The 23,131-nt window shown below is 47.0% G+C and overlaps 1 protein-coding gene and 1 long non-coding RNA gene across 2 annotated transcripts in view; one reads left to right on the top strand and one right to left on the bottom strand.

Moving 5' to 3' along the window:
* Positions 1-871: 871 nt before the first annotated feature.
* On the top strand, positions 872-22,292 carry LOC116990668. Its single transcript, XR_004416594.1, has 3 exons — positions 872-913; positions 12,311-12,316; positions 22,199-22,292. It is a non-coding gene; the product is annotated as an uncharacterized LOC116990668 (long non-coding RNA).
* prxl2b (peroxiredoxin like 2B) overlaps positions 21,580-23,131 on the bottom strand; it is a 22,507-nt gene continuing 20,955 nt past the window's right edge. The window contains exon 7 of the mRNA XM_033048586.1: positions 21,580-22,460. Within this exon, the coding sequence (XP_032904477.1) occupies positions 22,437-22,460 (24 nt within the window). The 3' untranslated portion in view covers positions 21,580-22,436. The remainder of the gene's footprint in view (positions 22,461-23,131) is intronic.

Below are 23,131 nucleotides of genomic sequence, written 5' to 3'. Positions count from 1 at the left end.
ACTCCAGGGAGGCAGTCATGTTGGAATTGCTGTCCAGCTCTACCATCGATGTTCCATAGCCTTGCCGGATTATCCACAGAAGTCACGTAATAATGATACAATACACACCTGACCCACTAATTATACCCCTCCCATGATCCAAAGCACCGTGGACTGCTAAAAACATAAATAAAACCACTGTAAATTAAACGTGCTTACACTTGACACCACGACAGTCACTTGGGCCGTGCTGAGAGGCCATAGCTAGGGATCATTGTGAGCAAAATAAACTGGGAATTGCACAAAACTGAGGGGTCACCACCAACTACTGATGCAAACAAATAACTCTTTCAGGATGGAGGGACACGCCACACGCCACATGCCACACGCAGCGCCATCTGTGGCCGCCCACTGAATTTCAAGTGCACTATCGATATTTTGTCCGGATTAAAGGAGGCATCGGTTAGGATAGTTTCCTGAACAGCTGAATTTCCTATTAGCGCACCTTGTCTTATGTAAACCCCGCCAAGCAATCACAGCGTCCAAGGGGGAAATGTTTTCTATTGCCCAATTTATTCCCAGTTTTCTTCTGGACTTTAGGAAATCTTTATCAATTTGTCTTGAATTCACAATCACTCCCTTTTAACTTTAGAGCACTTTTCATCATCTTTTATGATTTTTCTCCCAATGTTATCCTGCAGGCGCCCAATGGGAACGTCGGGAAGAGCCGAGGCTTTGTGTGCGTCAGGGTGGTGGGGAGAGAGGGTTGTCTGGGATAGATCCGGCCACAGCAGGTGGAGAAGGTGCACTCAATCTAGCTGAAGTGATGATAGACAGAAAAAGCTGGAGTAACACAGTGGGACAGGCAGCATCACTGGAGAGAAGCAATGAGTCCAGAGATGCTGCCTGTCCCGCTGAGTTACTCCAGCATTTTGTGTCTATCTTTGGTGTAAATCAGCATCTGCAGTTCCTTCCGACAGACTCAGTGAAAAGCTTGGAATGATGTAGACACATGAAACTGCAAGTGTGGGAATCATGCATTGAACACAAAGTGCTGGACTAACTCAACGGGTCAGGAAGCATCTCCCGACCTAAAGTATTATCTATCCATGTCCTGCAGAAATGCTGTCTGACCCACTCCAGCAATGTGTGTTCTGACAGGGAGTGATATTAACTCAAGAAGTTTGAGTGCACCTTCATTGAGAATTGCTTCAAGATTAAAAAATACCAGCTACCAGAATCATTGCTCTTAAGATTGCTGGACCACAAAAGATCAATGTCCTTCTAGTGTCATAGAGTCATACAGCATAGAAACTGGCCCTGTGGCTCGACTTGCCCATGCCAACCAAAATGCGCCATCTACACCTGTCCCACCTGCCCGCATTTGGCCTATATCCCTATAAACCTTTCCTGTCCATGTACCTGTCCAAATCCCTTTTAAATGTAGTTAGAGTACCTACCTCAACTACCTCCTCTGGCAGTTCAATATGTCTGAAAATGTTGTCCCTCAGGTTCCCATTAAGTCATACCCCTCTCACCTTTTACCTATGTCATAGAAACATAGAAAATAGGTGCAGGAGGAGGCCATTTGGCCCTTCGAGGCTGCACCGCCGTTCATTGTGATCATGGCTGATTATCCTCAATCAGTAACCCGTGCCAGCCTTCTCTCCATATCCCTTGATTTCGCTAGCCCCTAGATCTCTTTCTAACTTTCTTTTAAATTCATCAAGTGAATTGGCCTCTACTGCCTTCTGTGGCAGAGAATTCCACAAATTCACAACTCTCTGGGTGAAAAAGTTTTTTCTCATCTCAATGGCCTCCCCTTTAGTCTTGGCCCCTGGTTCTGGACTCCCCCAACATTGGGAACATTCTTCCTGCATCTAGCTTGTCCATTCCTTTTATAATTTTATACGTTTCTATAAGATACCCTCTCATCCTAAATTCCAGTGAATACAAGCCCAGTCTTTCCAATCTTTCCTCATGACAGTCCTGCCATCCCGGCGATTAACATCGTGAACCAACGCTACACTGCCTCAATAGCAAGGATGTCCTTCCTCAAATTAGGAGACCAAAACTGCACACAATACTTCAGATTGGACAACTGCAGAAGGACCTCTTTACCCCTATACTCAAATCTTATCATTATGAAGGCCAACATGCCATTAGCTTTTTTCACTGCCTGCTGTACCTGCATGTTTACTATCAGTGACTGGTGAACAAGGACACCCTCTGGTTCTTGATTCCCCTACTCTGGGTAAAATACTCTGTGCATTTAGGGTGATCTAAACTGAACACTATACTCTAAATGTGGCCCCACCAACGTCTTGTACTGTAATATAACATCCCAACTTCTATACTCATTACACTGAGTTATGAATGCCTATGTACCAAAATGCTCTTGACTCCACCTTCAAGGAACTATGTACCTGCACTCCTAGTTCCATCTGCTCTACAACACTTCCCAGAGCCCTGCCATTCACTGTGACGGTCCTGCTATAGTTTGACCTCCCTAAAAAGGAGCATCTCATACTTACAGTATCTGCGTTAAACCATGAACCATCCCTCTGCCCACATGCCCATCTGACCAAGATCCATCTTCACTGTCTACAATACCAACAAGTTAAGTAGTCAGTATTGTCCCATATCATTTAGCTTTTTATTAATATTGCAATATGTTGTAATAAATAGTAGAATCGTTTTTTGCCACAGTGCTTTCCATTGGATATCATTTTGGGGTTTTTCAACAATTTCACTGTGTTGGTGCTGAAGGAGAGATGGGGGGAGTGAGGCTGGTATTCACTCCTGGTTTGCAGTGTCCCAAATGGATGAGAAGGGAATGGAGGGTTATGGTATGAGTGCAGGCAGGTGGGACTAAGGGAAAAAAAAAAAATTGTTCGGCGCGGACTTGTAGGGCCGAGATGGCCTGTTTCCGTGCTGTAATTGTTATATGGTTATATGGTTATATGTTATATGGGAATACATTAGAATTTTTTTTTAAAAGGCAACAAACGGTACTGATCTTTGTGTTGATGGTCTGGAATTAGACAATAGACAATAGACAATAGGTGCAGGAGTAGGTCATTCTATCAACATATGACAGTCCCGTCATCCCTTGGACTGAGTGAGATGAGAAATGATGATACAAGTGATTGGAGGTGGCGGGTGGGCAGTGGCAAATCTGTAGCAACTGATGGAGAAAGTTTGCTTCGTATTATTAGCTGCACCTTTTGCCCATGTCCCTGGCTAATTATTCTATTTAACACTCAGTTGTGCAATTAATGCTGTCAGCTTGTTAATGCAGTGGGTCAGAGTGTTAGTCTTGACTTGTGTTCCATGCGAGTGCCCACTACCGCTAATTACATATCTGCAACCCCACTGCACGTCTGACTGTTGCAGACGGCCAGCGCCTGCAGCCTGCTTGCTGTAGACCCTTCTAATTAAAGTGTAGGAAGGAACTGCAGATGCTGGTTTAAACTGAAGATAGACTCAAAAAGCTGGAGTAACTCAGCAGGTCAGGCAGCACCTCTGGAGAAAAGGAATGGGTGATGTTTTGGGTCGAGACCCTTCTTCAGACTGAGAGTCAGTGGAAAGTGACCATCCAGAGATGCTGTCTGACCCGCTGAGGTTCTCGAGCCTGTCTATCTTCTTATTAAAGTGGCTGAGCCAGACTGCCTGTACCCCGGTCACCATGCCAGTCACCGTCCACACTACAGTAGTGGTCAGCTCCAGCCTTTCCTGTTCAAATTCCCATTGATCTTTTAAAGGAAATAGCTATAGTCTAAGTAGAGTCCCTCATGTTCTTACAGATCGAGAACAGCAAAATGATTATAATGGTACAGAAGCCACATACATTGCTCCGTCTCCAGGACTTCTGCAGGTAAAGATAAGAACAAGTATAGGTCATCCAGCCATTTATCAAACAAGTCAATGCCGTGGTAAAAGCTAGCTTCTTTCAGCTTTGAACGATAGCTAAAATAAAACAATTCCTCCACTTTGATGACCTCGAAAAGATCATCCACACATTTATCTCCTCCCGCCTAGATTACTGCAACTCTCTTTACACTGGCATCAGCCAATCTTCCCTGTCCCGCCTGCAACTGGTCCAAAACGCCGCAGCGAGACTCCTGACGGGCACCCGAAAAAGGGACCACATCACCCCAATCCTGGCCTCACTCCACTGGCTCCCTGTACGGTTCCGTATACACTTCAAGACCCTCCTCTATGTCTACAAAGCCCTCAATGGGCTTGCCCCTCCTACATTAAAAGTCTTCTCACCCACCACTCCACCTCCAGGTCCCTCAGATCGGCCGACTTGGGGCTACTGAATATCCCGCGGTCTAGGCATAAGTTTAGGGGCGGCCGCGCCTTTGCGGTTGCAGCTCCTCGACTGTGGAACAGCATCCCCCTTCCCATCAGAACTGCCCCCTCCATCGACTCCTTTAAGTCAAGACTAAAATCTTATCTATACTCCCAAGCCTTACCTGACGTCCACTGAGCGAGGGATATATGTATATATGTATGTAGCTTGTTTGTTTATACTATTCTTATAACAAATGTAAAGCACTTTGGCCAACGAGAGTTGTTTTTTAAATGTGCTATATAAATAAATGTGACTTGACTTGTGACTACTCACCTGGCTGCCCATTCAGATCGTGGCTGATATTCAACCTTGGTGCCGGTTTTCTGCAATAACCCTTGTTCCCCAGTATCAATCTGTTTTTTTTACCCAAAAATAATTTAAATCAACTATTTACACAAAATACACACAAAAAATAAAACCCACCAGCATAATACAAAATAAAGCAAATATTCTTAAAGATGAAATTCCTATTTTCCCATCCTTATCGAGGATACATTCCACCCCCGGAAATCCCCCAGGGTGCCCGTGGACAGCCCGTATTCCCTCTCTAACACCACCCGGGCACAGATGTAACACTGAAAAAGTGGCAGGCAGCCGGCTCGGGCAGAGCCCTCTTCCGCCTGGTGCCGTGACTTGTGGTAGAGAGCATGTGACCCCTGGTTCTAGAGCATATGACCCCTGGTTCTTGACTCCTCACCCAGGGGAAACAGCTTCCCTGCTTCTGACCAGTCCAGCACATTAAAATAAAAGTTTCAATGGGATCACCTCTCATTCTTCTTGTGAATACAAGGCATTGACAATATTCTTCACCTTTAACACTGTAAGATGTAGTTACGTCCTTAAATAAATGATACAAAGTGCTGGAGTAACTCAGCGGATCAGGCAGCATCTGTGGAGAACATGGATAGGTGACGTTTTGGGTCGGGACCCTTATTCAGACTGATTGTGGCATGTGGTGGGAGGGAAGCTGGGAGTGAGGAGAGGCAGAACAAACATGGCAGGTGATAGGTAGACATTGGCGAGGGAGGTGGGATTGATAGACAGATGGTTAGAACAAAGTGTGTAGGGAGGAACTGCAGAAGGGTCTTTGGTTTGAACAAATGCCGGAAATTAAAACTGAAGACTTGAGCCAAGAGGATTAAAGAGTTACGAATTGTGAAGGAGTTGGAGGGGAAATATAGAAGGGAACCAGCTGGGGTACAGGAGAGGTGGGGGGAAGGAGAAGAGGGATGGGAGGGAGGCGGAGGAAAGGGAAGGGAGGGTGGGATTGTACGGGTTACCTAAAATTGGTGAATTCAATATTCATACTGTTGGGTTGAATATGAGATGCTGTTCCTCCAGTTTGCGTGTGGCTTCCCTCTGGTAATGGTGGAGGCCCTTAACCAGTTTCTAAATGAAAAAAATTCAACATCAAATCACAAGAGGAGATATTAGAGGAGGTGATTTCATTGACTAACTTTAGGAGCAACTTAAAGGAGTAAAAATTGAGAGATTTGGGGAATAGTTTGACCTTGAGGGAAATGCTCGAGAATACTTCAACACAAGGCATAGTGAGAACAAATTGCTTGAGGGAACCAATTATTGTGGATATGTGTGTAACATCAGTAAGATGGTCTTCTTTCCATAGTCTGTAATGTGGATCGGACATTTGAAAACGGAAAAGGAGTACTAGGAATATGCAGCTTCTGGGCAGTGCTGTGGTGTAACAGGTAGAGTTGCTGCCTCACAGCACCAGAGATGCTGCTTGTAGAATGGTTATTTCTTGCTAACCAATTGTTGTGCTTGTTAGTCGAAGCTCTGCCTACTATACAGTTTATATTATCAGAAGTCTGCTTAAGTGATTCAGTCGGAGTAGCTGCTAATTACTGTAACACCATGCAAATGAATGCTGTGAGTGAACTTTAATAAACATGTGTTGCACCTTCACATGGTGTCAGAAGTAGTTTCTTACCCACTCCGTTTAAGTTTATCGGGTTTTATTTTTTTCCCATTTTTTTTTATGTGCCTGTTATCTCCATCTTGGCTAACTCGTCTCGCCATCCTAGTCCTCTGATCTTTGACTTGGATATCGCTGAAAGATCGCGTCTTTTCGAGCACGACTACACTCACTACATTTGTATTTTTCATCGCAACGATCAGCCAGAGGTAAGTGCTTCCTGTATTCCTAAACCATGCTGACCCTGAGGCAATGAAGCATGTGGATCGTTTTACTTTTGCGCCTGCTGTTTTAGACCAAAACAATCAAATCCAGGTGCCTGTAGACACGATTGATGACCCTGCTGTTCTACTTGCAAAGTTCAGACAGCTCTGTGACCTCCCTTCGAATTCTATTATCAAACCTATCATATTATTTGCTCGTTTCCAACAGCAGGATGAACCAATTGAGTGCTTTATCAGCGGCTTTGAACACATGGCTGCGCGCTGTCGTTTTAAGAATTTATGCGATGATCTGATCCATGACAAACTCGTTGGAGGTATGCTCAGTGACAAAGCGAGAGACGAACTGCTTCGTAACACTGAACTGACTCTAAATCAAGCCGATCTGTCGGATCGCTGAGATAACGGCTTCTCACACAAGGTATGTAACCTCTGGGCAGCGCTCCCAGTATAGTGTCAACCTTACCAATACCTCCTGTCATAACAAGCCTTCACAGCCTTCCCCTCCCTGGTAGCAATAAAGGTCTACTGCTCATGCCCTAATTGTAACAATTCTCAATCTCCAGGTCAAGAATTCTGCGTTCCTTATGGTAACATTTGCAACTATTGTAAGAAATTCAACCACTTTGCAAAATGTTGCCATTCCCATGCGACTCAAACCGTCCCAAGGACGAATGTTCACCTGTTAAAACATGAGCCTTCTGATAACGAAACCCAAGAGCTGGATGCGCCATCCCCCGCTCTCCTCTCTGAAAGCCAAGATAACAGTTCGGCCAATCACTCCCTCCTCCCTTCCTCTAATGAGCAGCTCGACCCTGAAGTCACCATGATTGTTAATAACAAGACTGCGATTGCTAAGATTGATACTGGAGTGAAGTGTAATGTCATTTCCTTATCTGAATTTAAAAGAATACGTAATGCTGAGCATGTTGAACAAGCTTCGGACATGCTACGGGGGTGATGTTCTGCACCTGCTTGGAGAAACTGATTTGAACTGCATCATAGACTCGCGGTCTCATACCCGAGGGGATTCTGCAACTCTGCTTGGTATCAATACATGCCATAATCTGGCCCTAGTCTACTTTGGCTGTGCCATCCATCAACTCTTTAACGCTGAGGGTCCCATTCAGCAGATACTCTCACAATATAAAGAACTGTTTAACGATGAGTTTGGTAAGCTGCCCCTCAAATACAATATCGCCATGGATCCCAAAATCACTCCTGTAGTCTGAGCCACACACCGTGTTCCGCCTGCCATGCATGACACAGTACACAATGATCTCCAGCGGATGGTCTCCCTGGATGTCATTGCTACAGTTACTGACCCATCAGACTGAGTTTCCACAATGGTGGTTGCAACGAAAAAAATCAAGGAAGAAATCCGTATCTGCATCAACCCCAAGGATCTCAACACAGCAATCAAAAGCCCATACTACCTTATGCAGATGGTAGAGGAATTTGCTGCTCAAATAGGCAACGCATCCGAGTTCTCCGTTCTGGATGCCAAAAGCTCGTTTTGGCAGATCCCGCTGGACCCAGACTCATCCAACCTTACTACGTTCGGCACTCCTTCGACCATTACAAATTCTTGAGAATGCCCTTTGGCATCAATTTCTACCAGCGAGGTTTTCCAGCGCACGATGGAACAACTGTTTGTGGGGTACACATGTGCCATCATTGTTGATGACATTCTCGTTTACGGACGCGACTTGGCTGAGCTAAACGCCAATCTGAAGAGAGTGCTGGACCGTGCCAAAGATATTCAGCTCAAGTTCAATTCCCTGAAATGTAAGTTTCGAGTCCCGGTAGTTACCTATGTTGGGCATGTTTTCACAAGTGATGGTCTTGTACCAGACCCATCAAAAACTAATGCCATCCACGAAATGCCGGTTCCTACTGAGGTTACAAGTTTACAAAGATTCTTTGGAATGGTCAACTACCTGGGGAGATTTATTCCCAACCTCAGCGATATATCTGCACCCCTGCGGGAACTGACACACAAAGACACTGCATGTTCCTGGTATCCGCAGCACCAAAGAGCTTTTGATATCCTCAAGTTGCAGCTGGCCACCCTCGCGTACTTCGCTTTAGAGTTGCCAGTGACACTCACATGTGATGTGTCCCAGTACGGACTTGGCGCTGTTTGCCTACAGACCACCATCGATGGCGACCACAAGCCTGTTGCATATGCCTCCCACACACTGACCGACACTGAACAACGTTACACCCAAATAGAAAAAGAGTTACTTGCAGTGGTTTTCACCTGTACGAAATTCAAATCTGTGACTATAGAAACAGGCCACCAGCCGCTGGTCACTATCTTGAATATACCCATCCACGCCGCACCGGCTCGCCTGCAACGGATGATGATGCAGCTGCAGCGTTTCGATTTCAACATTGTCTACAAAAAAGGCAAGGACATGCACTTAGCTGACATGCAAAACCAGCGAACAACAGCCCTCTGAACAGGACCAGTTCTCAGTAATGAAGGTATCATATGTTCCCACTGGTTGCCTAAGCAGCCTGGCAGAGCACACGGCTGTTGACGAGACTTTACAATTGCAGTCTGCAGTCATCCGCCGTGGTTCGCTTGCGATCAGCCCAAACTACCTGGTTCACGATGACCTGGTGCTACAGTACGGGATTATAGTCAAGGGTCACAAAGCAGTTGTCCCAGCCGTTCTCCAGGACAAGTACTATGATGCCGTCCACAGGTGCCACCCCGGTGTTGAGGCAACCTTACATGTTTTACTGGCCTGGTATGACCAAGTACATACGTGGCAAAACTGAGGTCTGCGCCATCTGCAAAAACCTAATGCAACACCAGCAGAAACTACCCTTACTATCGCACCCAGTTCCTCCTCTGCCGTGGTCCACGGTAGCCACCGACATATTCGAATGGCATGGGAAACACTATTTGGTTCTCGTCGACTCATATTCGGGCTGGTTCGAAATTGACCTACTCCAAACCATCACATCTGCAGCAGTTATCCAGAAGCTGCAACGCCATTTCTCCGTGCACGGTTCCCCTGCGCTCCTCCTATCCGACAACGGCAGTCAGTTCACCAGCCAGCACTTCAGAAACTTCGCTCAACGATGGGATTTTCGACATACCACCAGCAGCATTGAGTTTCCACAGTCCAACGGACTGTCCGAAGCGCAAAACAACTAATGGAGCATTCTTATCTAGCCAAATCTGATGTCTACATGGACTTGCTCAACTTAAGGAACATTGCCCATGATCCCATACTGGGTTCTCCAGCCCAACGACTGATGTCTCGCCAAACCTGTGCTGCCCTGCCCGTACCCCAGCAGCTGCTGCAGCCACAGGTCCGTTCCCTCCTGCGGTCCAGACTGGCAGGTCTCCGGTGCCGTCCCCGGTCACTTCCCCACTCACTTCACTGGTGAAAGGAGGGGAAGCGGATTTATGCAGCACACGCGCCGGACGGGTCAGCAGGCCACCCCTTACATATGGAGAATTTGTGTGACCATCTATACTTCCCCATTTGTGTTACTAGCGTTCCGGCTGCTGTATTATTTAGCCACCATGTATCGATGCTTTATTTTGTTTCTACAAGGAAAGATTGGTTATTTCCTACTAACCAATTGTTGTGCTTGTTAGTAGAAGCTTTGCCTACTGTGCGGTTTATATTATCAGAGGTCTGCTTAAGTAATTTACTCTGAGTAACTGCTCGTTACTGTAACACCATGCAGATGAATGCTGTGAGTGAACTTTAATAAACATGTGTTGTACATTGACGCGCGTACGACTCGACTCGACTCATTACTCGACTCGACTCTTTACTCGACTCATCTGTGAAGTGGCGGCACATAAAGGCAACGGCTCAACTGCAGTCCGTTTGTCTTTTTTTAAATTTTTGTCCCGCTAGATGTATGTTTTTGGTTCTAATTTTTATTATTTTTTAGCTGTGTATATGTCGGGGGGTGGGGGGCTGGGGGGGAAACCGTTTAATCTCTCCCCTGTATGGGGACCCGACTTTTTCCCTGGCATTGGACCTAACAACGTGGAGCCGGCGGCGGCCTCCAACCGGAGCCAACTTGAGGGCTCCAGTCGCGGAGCCTGCGGACTCGCCATCGTGGAGCTGGCCGACTTCGGTGCGGGGAGAGCTGAGGTGGTGCGCGGCTGAGACACGACTTTGGAGCTTCGCAGGCTCCGGCCGCAGGCCCGGTGGACAGGAACATCGGGAGCTCGCAGGCCCCTGGTGGGAGACCACTTTTCGGAGCTCCCGCAATGGCAACTTCTCCCACAGGAATTGCGGGGTTTAAATGACTCGCGGGGCCTAACATCGCCCGGCGCAGCTTAAACAGCCGCAGGACTTACCATCGCCCGCCGAGGGCTTTAACATCGTGAGCCCCAGTTCGCCTCGACGCTGCAGTTGGACTGCTGGACAGCGGGAGAAGAACAGAGGGAAGAGATAAGACTTTTGCCTTCCATCACCGTGAGGAGGTGTTGGAGTTTCACTGTGATGGATGTTTGTGTAAATTGTGTTAAGTGTGTGTCTTGTTTTTTTTGTAATGTTATGATTGTAGGAATTACATTTTGTTCAAACCTTGTTTATTTGAATGACAATAAAAGGCATTCTATTCTATTCTATTACACAGGTTCAATGTTAACCTCTGGTGTTGAGGATGCCGAGTTTTCACATTCCTCTTGTGCTGGCCTAGGTTTCCTGTGAGTTCTCCATGTGTGTAGGATGCGCGCAGGGATTGCTGGTCAGGGCAGACTGGATGGGTCAAAATGCCAATTTCCGCGCTGTGTCTCTAAACTAAATTAAACTTCTCCCACATCCCAAAGACACGCAAATTGGCAGGTTAATTAGCCACTGTAAGTTGTGTTCCATGTCTATCTATATTTTATTCTATATTTTATTCTATATTTTATTCTATATTCTATACTATTACTAAAACGCTCATCTTGTCCTCTTCCGGTTTGCATTGGTTTTATATTTGCACAAAAGCGGTACACTATATCGGCAAGTTTTGTTCTGATCGGTGGAATATTACAAAAGTTATGAAGGTTTAAACACCATCCCCGCCCACACACCCCCTCCCTCCTACAACCCCCCACCCACTTCCCTCACACTCCCCCACCCCCCCCCCCCCACGCAGCAGCAGGTCATGGCAGCGGCAGGCCACCACAGCGCTCGCTCCCCCCCCCAACCGCCCCGGCCTGAAACCTTCCCCCTTCCCTATCTAAAGAACGCTCCCGCCAGCCCCCATCTGAAGCAATCCCCCTCCCTGTCCCCAGCTACATAACTAGCCCAGGAAAAGTCTATTCGGCCCACATTGAATGTACTAGCTCTCCAGAAAGATCCCATTCTGGCCCCCGTTTGAAGCCATGCCCCTCCCCCGGCTGAGCATGATTTACATCCCCCCACCAGCCCCCGACAGACCCCGTTTAGAGGATGTTCATCCCCCCCATCCAACAGCCCCGCCTGCTACCATCCCCCACTCCCAGCTGCAGGACGCTCGCACTCCTCCCCTGGCTGCAGGGTGCCCCCTCCGACAGACCCCACCTCAAGCCGTGCCCCTCCCACGGCTGCAGGACGCTCACCCCCCCTCAACAGCCCCCTCTTCAAGCACAAAGAACGGAGCACAATGAGTGATCCTAATATCATGATTGAAGAGAAGCATCATGGTCAGGCTCTGTTGTTTATTCAAGACAAGCTTGAGAATTACAACAAAACTATGGAATGCTTTCATTTGCCACGACCAAGAAATGGAAGGATGCACCTTGATGATGACAATCCAGAATTGCTGCAGGAATTGCAATACAATAGAACTGAACAACAGCAATTTGTTGAGGAGAATGAGCCTCTGCTGAATGCTGAGCAGAGAGCAGTGTATGACCAGGTGTGCAACTGCTTGAAAAGGAAGCTTCCTTCAATTTTTTTCATTGATTCACCAGGAGGAACGGGTAAAATCATTTATCACCAATTTGATCCTCTCCAAAGTTAGAGGTCAAGGTGATGTGGCTATTGTTGTAGCATCCTCTGGGATAGCAGCGAAATTAATGCCTGGTGGAAGAACTGCACATTGTCAATTCAAGATATCCATCCAATTGACCGAGGATACATTTTGCAACATTGCGAAGAACTCTAACACCGCACATTTGATGAGGCAAGTGAAACTCATTGTTTGGGATGAATGCCCAATGATTAGGAGGGAGAGCTTTGAAGCAGTGGACAGAACTGGGAGTTAGATGTGGCCCTTGTGGCAAAAGTGATCAGGGGGTATGGAGAGAAGGCAGGTACAGGATACTGAGTTGGATGATCAGCCATGATCATATTGAATGGCGGTGCAGGCTCGAAGGGCCGAATGGCCTACTCCTGCACCTATTTTCTATGTTTCTATGTTTCTAACTCTTCAAGATGTGTTCACCAACACTAAGCCTTTTGGCGGCATTCTTATCATTTGTTGTGGTGATTTTTGACAACTCCTTCCTGTGGTGAAAAGGGGAAATAATGCTGATGTTGAAAATTCCTGCATCAAGAAATCTTAGTTGTGGACACTTTTCACCAAGTTTCAATTGCAGACGAATATGCGATTGAAAGAGAGAGAAGGCGACTATTCTCAATTTCTGTTGGAAGTTGGAGCAGACGACATTTTAAAGAATCAAGTTGATGAAGTTGAAATGCCACAAAACATTGGAGGATTGTATTGATTTCATCTATCCCGCATTTGACAATCCTGCAGAATTACTCTCCAACAATTGTACCTTGGTTCCGCACAACCATACGATGAGAAGCATCAATTCCACATGCATCAGATGCTTCCCTGGAATCATTTAGGAGTATGTTTCTTTCAATGCTGTCACTGATGGAACTAATGCTACTCACTTCCCAACAGAATTCCTTGATTCACTCGAGATCGCTGGATTACCACCACACAAATTGGAGTTGAAAAAAGGATCTCCAAACATGTTAGTGAGAAACTTGGAAACCCCAAATCTATGCAATGGAACGAGGATGATTGTGGAAGAGCTACATAATCATCTGATCATTGCAAGAATCAACATGGGAGCCTTCAAAGATGACATTGTTCTCATTCCTAGGATAATGCTCAATTTGACAGGCGGCGAAGACATTCCCCTTTAACGGACCCAATTCCCCATTCAGTCAAGTTTTGCTATGACGATCAATAAAGCGCAAGGGCAAACAATGGAGAAGGTGTTGATATGCCTCGAGAAACCGGTATTTCAGCATGGACAACTATATGTGGCTCTTAGCCGAGAAAAGATGAAGAAAAATGTCAAAGTTTTCCTGAAGGATGGAACATCGACCAAGCGATTGTCATTAAAAGCGTGCTTGGTTGTATGATGACTTCAGATGGAAATTCTCAGATTTTCTTCATTAAAATTTGATCGCTCAATGTCTCTATATTGTGTCTTTTTTTCATCAACAGCAAAGAGACATCAAGAGGCAGTGAGCAGCAGAACGCAACAAGAGACACGACAAGAAAGAACTGAATTTAACAAATCTCATCTTTAACATTTAAATTGTTGTTATATTTTATGAGTAATTCACATTTTAAGCTTTAATAAATCCCTTTTCCACTAGCCATGCCCGTCAGCTGTGCCTGAACAGTAATGCCTGCGTGTTCTACGTCACAATGGGAACCCAATGGGCGGGAATGGCTGCGCTGCCGGAGAGCCGCTAAGAGTGGATGGGGGGGGGGGGGGGGGGGAGGTTTCCCCTCGCACCCGTGACCTGGCTGTCTCATTGGTCTTTTCTTCAAAATTAGACAGTTTCCAACCCGTTACTCTACCCTCCCGTGTAAAACTGATCACCACCATGAAACCTACTACCTGCCCCCTCGACACTGTCCCCTCTGCCCTTCTAAAGGACGTCATTACAACAGCCGGTCCAAGCATCCTCACCATCTTCAACAGCTCTCTGGCCACTGGCACTGTACCTACCTGCTTCAAGCATGCGGTGGTCCAGCCACTCCTGACAAAAACCTAACCTCGACCCCACCTTGCCAAGCAACTACAGACCCATTTCTAAACTGCTTTTCCTTTCAAAAGCCCTTGAAAAGGTAATTTTAATCAACTTATGCCTTACCTTCACCAAAATACTATCTTGGAAACTTTCCAATCAGGTTTCAGGGCCCACCACAGCACAGAGTCTGCCTTGTTGAAGGTACATAATGACCTACTGCTCATCATTGACTCTGGCGACTGTGCAATCCTGCCCCTTCTCGACCTCAGCGCAGCATTTAATGCTGTCGACGCACCATCCTAATTGACCGTCTCCGGTACGGGGTTGGTATTGATGGAACTGCCCTGAGCTGGTTCATCTCCTACCTCAAAGGTAGGAGTTTCTCGACTAACATAGGCAACTCTTTCTCCTCCCCAGCTGGCCTCTGCTGTGGGGTTCCACAAGGTTCCATCCTTAGCCCCATTCTCTTCGCCCTGTATATGCCCCCCTTAGGCCAAGTCATTGAAAGGCACGGAATTGAACGGCATTTCCTTCCATTGCTACACAGACGATACCCAACTCTATCTCCCCCTGAAGCCCAAATACCAATCAAATCTGCTTAACCTTACCCGCTGCCTCGAGGATATAAAGTGTTGGATGCCCCAGAACATCCTCCAACTAAACGAAAGTAAGTCTGAGGTCATCCTTCTCGGCCCCTCGGACTCAATCAAAATAATAGCAGGCAGCCGTGGAAGCCTTACCCCACTACTCAAACCTCACGTCAAAAACCTTGGCGTGATATTTGACTCAGGACTGAAATTTGACAAACAAGTCAATGCCGTGGTAAAAGCTAGCTTCTTCCAGCTTCGGACAATAGCTAAAATAAAACAATTCCTCCAGTTTGATGACCTCGAAAAGATCATCCACACATCTATCTCCACCCGCCTAGATTACTGCAACTCTCTTTACACTGGCATCAGCCAATCTTCCCTGTCCCGCCTGCAACTGGTCCAAACCGCCACAGCGAGACTCCTGACGGACACCCGAAAAAGGGACCACATCACCCCGATCCTGGCCTCTCTCCACTGGCTCCCTGTGCGGTTCCGAATAAATTTCAAGATCCTCCTTTATGTTTACAAAGCCCTCAATGGGCTTGCCTCCACCTACATCAAAAGTCTGCTTACCCACCACACCACCTCCAGGTCCCTCAGATCGGCCGACTTGGGGTTGCTGAACATCCTGCGGTCTAGGCATAAGCTCAGGGGCGACTGTGCCTTTGCGGTTGCAGCTCCTAGACTGTGGAACAGCATCCCTCTTCCCATCAGAACTGCCCCCTCCATCGACTCCTTTAAGTCGAGACTTAAAACTCATCTCTACTCCCAAGCCTTTCCTGACAATACAATACAATAATACAATGCAATATTTATTACATGTCATTTGAACCACAGTGAGGCTCAAACAAAACTCCGTTTCCACAGCCATACAAACAAAGACAATTCGACAAGACATACACACAATTCAATTTACACAAACATCCATCACAGTGAATCTCCTCCTCACTGTGATGGAAGGCAAAGCCTTTTCTCTCCCCTGCACCATTTCTCTCCCGATGTCGAAGCCCCATGCGGGTGATGGTAAGTCCCACAGCCATTTAAGGCCGCGCCGGGCGATGTACGGCCCCACTCCAGGCCCAAAAGTCACAAAGTTAGAGCCCCCGGCGGGAGCTGTAATGTCCCACGGCCACTAAAGCCGTGCTGGGCGATGTACGTCCCCGCTGCGGGAGCTCCAGAAAGCGGTCTCCACCCGGACCCGCGAGCTCCCGATGTCCCGTCCACCAGTCTGCAGCTGGAGCCTCCGAGCTCCGGGGTCGGGCCGCAGCAGCGAGCCACCACCGCTGCCCACGCTCCGAAGCCGGCCAGCCCCACGATGGTGAGTAGTCCGCAGTTCCGCGACTGGAGCCCCCAGGTCGTTCCGGTTGGAGGCCGCTCCACGGTGCTAGGCCCCAACGACAATGGAGAACCGACAGGAAAAAGGTCGGGTCTCCCGTGCAGGGAAGAGATTTTTTTAAGTTTCCCCCCCGCCCCCCAAATATACACAGTTAAAAAACACGAACAACTACATTTAACCAGACAAAAAATAAAAAAAAGACAGACAGGCTATTGGGGCCGCTGCAACGTGAGTCGTGCCGCCACAGGGATTGTGAAGATTGTGACGTCCTCTGAGCGAGGGCTATATGTATGTAGTGATGTTTGTATTTAATCTATGAACCACTGTTGTTTTTTATACTATCCTTATACCAATGTAAAGCACTTTGGCCAACGAGAGTTGCTTTGTAAATGTGCTATATAAAAGTGTCTTGACTTGAGGGGGGGTGGACTGAGTGCGTGGGGGGGAGGGGAATGGCAAGTGGCGGAGTGGGGGGGGATCAGGAGCGTCACAATGGGAACCCATCAGCCACGCTTGCGTAGTTGGGGGCTATGGGTGAGTAGTGGAATATTACATTTGGGGATCAGGCCTCCCATGTGAGAATGGGACCCAACGGGTCCCACTTAGTCTAGTACAAATCTAAAACTCTGATCTTGTGCTCTTCCGGTTTGCGCGGTTTTCTATTTGCGCAAATATGGTATGCGATAGCGCTACGATTTTTCATCAGCTCACTCGCCGTTCTCCTGTGCTGTGAGTGCAACAAGTTTCGTTCCGATCGGCAGTATATTGTAAAAGTTAGCGAGGTTTAAAAATCGTAAAAACCACGAGTGCGCAGATCGATCTCCTCTTCTGCCAGTCAGCGCCGCGCGGATTGGTCTCTTCTCCTGACACTCCCCGGGATGGTCTACCCCTTCCTGCACCATTGCGTCTATACTGGAGCTGAGGGATTCTGCGATAGTCCCTGCCGCAACTCCCCCAGCTCGTTTCATATACCCACCACTCTTTGTGTTACAAAGTTACCCCTCAGATTCTTACTAACATAGAAACATAGAAACATAGAAATTAGGTGCAGGAGTAGGCCATTTGGCCCTTCGAGCCTGCACCGCCATTCAATATGATCATGGCTGATCATCCAACTCAGTATCCCGTACCTGCCTTCTCTCCATACCCTCTGATCCCCTTAGCCACAAGGGCCACATCTAACTCCCTCTTAAATATAGCCAATGAACTGGCCTCGACTACCCTCTGTGGCAGAGAGTTCCAGAGATTCACCACTCTCTGTGTGAAAATAGTTCTTCTCATCTCGGTTTTAAAGGATTTCCCCCTTATCCTTAAGCTGTGACCCCTTGTCCTGGACTTCCCCAACATCGGGAGCAATCTTCCTGCATCTAGCCTGTCCAACCCCTTAAGAATTTTGTAAGTTTCTATAAGATCCCCTCTCAATCTCCTAAATTCTAGAGAGTATAAACCAAGTCTATCCAGTCTTTCTTCATAAGACAGTCCTGACATCCCAGGAATCAGTCTGGTGAACCTTCTCTGCACTCCCACTAGGGCAATAATGTCTTTCCTCAGATTTGGAGACCAAAACTGTACGCAATACTCCAGGTGTGGTCTCACCAAGACCCTGTAGAACTGCAGTAGAACCTCCCTGCTCCTATACTCAAATCCTTTTGCTATGAAAGCTAACATACCATTCGCTTTCTTCACTGCCTGCTGCACCTGCATGCCTACTTTCAATGACTGGTGTACCATGACACCCAGGTCTCGCTGCATCTCCCCTTTTCCTAGTCGGCCACCATTTAGATAATAGTCTGCTTTCCTGTTTTTGCCACTGCCTAACTCTTTCCCCCCTCACCTTAAACCAATGTCCTCTGGTTCTCGATTCCCCTACTCTGGGCAAGAGACCCAATCGATTCCTCTCATGATTTTGTACACTGCTATAAGATAACCCCTCATCCTCCTGCCTGCTCAAGCTCTCCCTATAGCTCAAGCCCTCGAGTCCTGGCAAAATCCAAGTAAATCTCCAAAGCTTGGCATCATCTTTCCTATAACATGGTGCCCCAAACTGAACATAATAAATACTCTGAATGCAGCCTCACCAACGTCTCAGACAACTGCAACATTCTGAGTAAGTTGTTACAACATCATGCGTAAGGGTGTTCAACTGTTTTGTTGGGAAGTGCCAGCATGGATTTGGAAGGCTAGATCGTGGCTGATTACTTGACTTTTCAAAAATGTTCTGACCAAGTTCCACATCAAAGGTTCATAAAATCTACAGCTGTTCCGGCTAAACTTTGAGAATGAATAAAAAATTGGCCATAATGGAAGAAAAGAATGTGCTTTGTTCAAAACGTTATGTCATTAGATGGAATGGGTGTGTCAGGGTTTGGTGTCAGAGTTAAGTAACAAATCTGGATTCATCGTCTTGTTTGTGCTGGTAAAGTTTTATCCTCTACTAGACTAAGTGGGACCCGTTGGGTCCCTGTCACACAAGAGGCTTGGTCCCCCAACACAATATTCCACCACTCACCCATAGCCCCCAACTGCACAAGCACCGCTCATTTCCCCTCATCCCTAGCACTCTCTCCCCCTCCTCTTCACCTTCCCCCTTCTTTCCCCTCTCCTCCTCCCCTCCCCCAATCCCTCCCTCACCTCTCTCTCCCTCTCCTTTCCCCTACCATCAGGCACTCCCTCCCTCCCTCCATAACTTCTCCCCTCCCTACCCCACTCCCATCCCATCCCCCTCCTACCCCACTCCTCTCCTCCCCCTATCCCCCCACTATCCCTCCTCACCTCCCCTCTGCCCTCCTCTCCCTCTATTCACCATTCCCTACCTCCCCCGCTGCCCCCTCCTCTACTCCCCTCTCCACTCCCTCTATTCTCCCTCCTCCCCCATTCTCCCCCCTCACCTCCTCTCTCTTCTTTTCCCTCTGCTCCTACCCTCCCAATCCTTCCCACATCTCTCCTTTCCCCTACCCTCAGCCACTCCCTCCACAACTCCTGTCTCTTCCCTACTTCCCTCTCCTACCCCACTCGCCCTCCCCAGGATCTGGAGGATGCCGCTCCTCTCCATTGTTGCGTGCCCCGGAGGAGCATCAGCCGTCGGCTCCCTCAGAGCCAGGCCTCGGCTCGGCCCAGAAGCACCAGCAGCTATGGCCGCGCCGGCGTGTGGGCAGGGGGGGCGGTGTGGGGGTGGGGGGAGAGCTCAGAGAAAAGACGGGGGAAGAGCCATGAGGGAGAGGGGGGTATCATGGGGTGTAGGCAAGAGCCAGCGAGGGGGCCAGAGGGGAAGGGGCTGCGGGGCGTTGTGATGGCGGTGCATTTGGGACTCTCGACGTTGGACGCTCTCCTCTGCCGGGATCAGATTCACCGCTTTCCGTTTGGCAACATCTCCCGGGCTGAGCGCTGTCGCTTCTGGTTCCTCCGAAAAACTTTAGCTATGTAAAGATGGATAGATAGATGGATGGATGGATGGCTAGATGGATAGATAGATAGATATTTAGTCAAATACATGGATAGGATAGGTTTAAAGATATGGGCAGGTGGGACTAGTGTAGATGGGATATGTTGGCCAGTGTGGGCATTGGACTGAAGAGCCTGTTTCCATGAATTATGACTATGATATAGATGATCTGCCTATATCCTAAAGGCAATAAATCATATAGCTGTTTAAGAAGGAACTGCAGATGCTGGAAAATCGAAGGTACACAAAAAAGCTGGAGAAACTCAGAGGGTGCAGCAGCATCTATGGAGCGAAGGAAAAATCATATTACTGCCTTTATCTGTGGAGTATCCCTCTTTGAATGAGTGCACTGTTGGGGTGGTTCATTATTTACAGATGCCTCCCAAATGCCTACTGATTCCTTCATAATTGTCATTCCACATTCCCCTTGATTATCCATCCATTTATCTGGAAATCTTGTTTCCTCTATGTTCTTTCTCCACCATCAATCTAATCTTATTAAACCAGAAGTGACAGGGAACTGAAATTTAAGGTCAAGATAGAAGGTACTGCAGATGCTGGAATCTTGCCTAGAACACAAAGTGCTGGAGTAACTCAACGGGTCAGGCAGTATCTTTAGAGAACATGGATAGACGACGTTAACTAAAGGTCATCTGCCTCATTAGTTCTCCCATCCACTCCGTCTCTGAGTCTCTAATGTAGCTCCAAAGTTAAGTTCAAAGACTATCTTCTGACAACCATCTGGGCATTACACAGGGATTAACAACTTTAGGTCCCCCACAGATAGCTGTGTCTCTGTTTCAATTTGTATCTGTCATTATTCTGACTGCAGGTTTTTAAAGTAAATGTTAACTTAGCAACTTTGGTCTCCATCATATCCTCGGTTGGCCCGTCGAGTCGGCACTGACTGACCATTCATTTACTGTACATGAATCATATTTTATTCTCCCTCCAGAATCAACTCTTTGCTCACACACCAGGAACCTCTGCATTGTTAGGATGTGTGAGGTGACCAGAGCACACAGGGGAACACCACGCCAAGAGCAAGCTCCACACAGCAGTTGGTCAGGACTGAACTTCCCTCACTGCGCCACTGATATTTGGGGAGACACAGTGGCCGGCGGTAGTTTATACCTTCTCCCTGTGACCGTGTGGGTTTTCTTCAGGTGCGCCTCCAGTCTCCTCACACATCCCAAACGCATACAGGTTTGCAGGTTAATTGGCTTTGGTAAAAATTGTAAATTGTCCCTAGTGTGTGTAGGATAGCGCTAGTTTGTGTGGTTATCGCTGGTCGGTGCAGACTCGGTGGACCGACGGGCCTGTTCCCAAAGTATCTCTAAAGTCAAGTGTAAATTTCACTCCTTCGAAGTATCTTGCATTGGTTGAGGTGTTAAATAAAAGCCACTTGCATTACCACATGGCAGACAGAGCTGTGACACATATAAATATTCGCTGCCCCCAGCAAAGGAATTGTCAGATTAAAAGACACTGGTCATGTCATACTGTTGCAGATTAATCCGAACGATCGAGCCATCACTTACCAGGCGTTGTCTTGCCCCTCCTCTCTTCCAGCTCTCTTCCCCCCATTATAATCGGTCTGAAGATGGATCCTGACCCAAAACATCACCCATCCATGTTGTCTAGAGGTGCTGCCTTACCCCCTGAGTTACTCCAGAAGTTTTTGCCTTTTAAAAAAAGTTATTGATCTTTTTGTTGTTGTACAATGTTGCTGTACAAGTAAGATGCTTACTATGTTGCTGCAAGTAAGAATTTTATTGTTCTGTTTCAGTACATATGACAATTAAACATGCTTGATTCATGACTTGACTCTAAAAGTCTATAACTAATTGATTAGTATCTAAATTCATAATCATTCTGTAAACTGGAAAATGTATATCTGTGCAAGTTGTCCTCCATGGATAGCCAGCTCCCTTTGTTCCGTGTTGTTAGACACTGATTGGTGATGGTGATCTGATGTGCAGTAGTACTGCCTGGCATTGGGCTGGTCAATATTTGCAATGGCTAATAACTGGAGATGATTCTTTCACATTACTGCTTCATCCATGGGTCCTGGCATTTACATTGAACAATGTTCTATGAAATTGTTGAAAGCGTACACATCTTATATGTGCAGCTTGTTAATCGATGTTGTGGTTCCAAGCAGCAGTGCAGCAGACTTTGGAAACAAAGAATTGCAAATGCTGGTTTATACCAACAATGCTGGAGTAACTCAGCGGGTCAGACAGCATCTCTGCAGACAATGGATGGGTGACATTTCGGGTCGGGACCCTTCCTCACTCTGAAGAAAAGTCCCGACTGGAAGAAGAAGGGTCCCAAGCTGAAACTTCACCCGTCCTCCAGCATTGTCTATAGTGTGGCATGAGTGAACAGATGCAGCTGTTGAAGGCAGAGCAGCAACTTTCCATAAGTGATGCAGTTGTGATATAAACCCGAAATAATGTAATCACAGGCCAGAACAATGGATTTAAGGATCGTGCTTTTCCAGATTAAAAATCAGACTTGCTCCTCTAAATCCACATTTATTGCAGTGTCGCCCACTTGTGGCCACTGTGGGACATTGGACAGCAGCGGCCTGTTGTGGATCAGCATTTTATCTGGTACAAGCATCGGTACACTGAAAGAAGCAAACAGAACGAATACTCAGCATTAAAATCCAGCAGAGAATAAAATCAAAAGGAACAATATAAAATACTGTCAGAATGAATACATTGTAATTGTAGCATTGCAATCAGAAATGTATCTTTAGTTTGAGTGGGAGAAGGAAGTTCTGATGGGACAATGAAACAGGTTCACTGGGGGAACAGCCCTGCTGTAATGCATGTGAACAAGTTCACTGGAATGATGCTGCTTTGCCTTGGTGCATGTAGGCCTGTGCTTTTTTGAAAGAAGTGGCTCCATCTCTCCCCAAATCTACCTCAAATGTTCAAGTCCATCCAAGAGCAGCATCTTCCATCCCAACACTTCGAGACACTTTGGTCTATCTCTTGCACTACCATGGACTTGGTTTATTTCTCCAATTATGCTTTTGCAAAGTCTTCTTTCTTTTAGAAATTCTATGTGTAATTTACATATAATTTGTTTTTTCCTGAAAAACCATCAGGGGCAGTGGTGGAGGCCAATACAATAGTGGAATTTACACATTGATGTGTAGAGAATAGAAGGATATGGATCATGTACAGGCAGCTAAGAGTTGGTCTTGGCATCATGTTTGGTGCAGACATTGTGGGCTGAAGGGCCTGGTGCTGTGCTGTACAGTTCAGTATTCTGTGTGTGTGTGTGTGTGTG

The sequence above is a fragment of the Amblyraja radiata genome, chromosome 31, assembly GCF_010909765.2.
Source record: "Amblyraja radiata isolate CabotCenter1 chromosome 31, sAmbRad1.1.pri, whole genome shotgun sequence".
NCBI classification, from domain to species: Eukaryota; Metazoa; Chordata; class Chondrichthyes; order Rajiformes; family Rajidae; genus Amblyraja; species Amblyraja radiata.
Note: the sequence above shows the minus strand (reverse complement) of the source record. Positions and strands in the feature narration are given on the sequence as shown.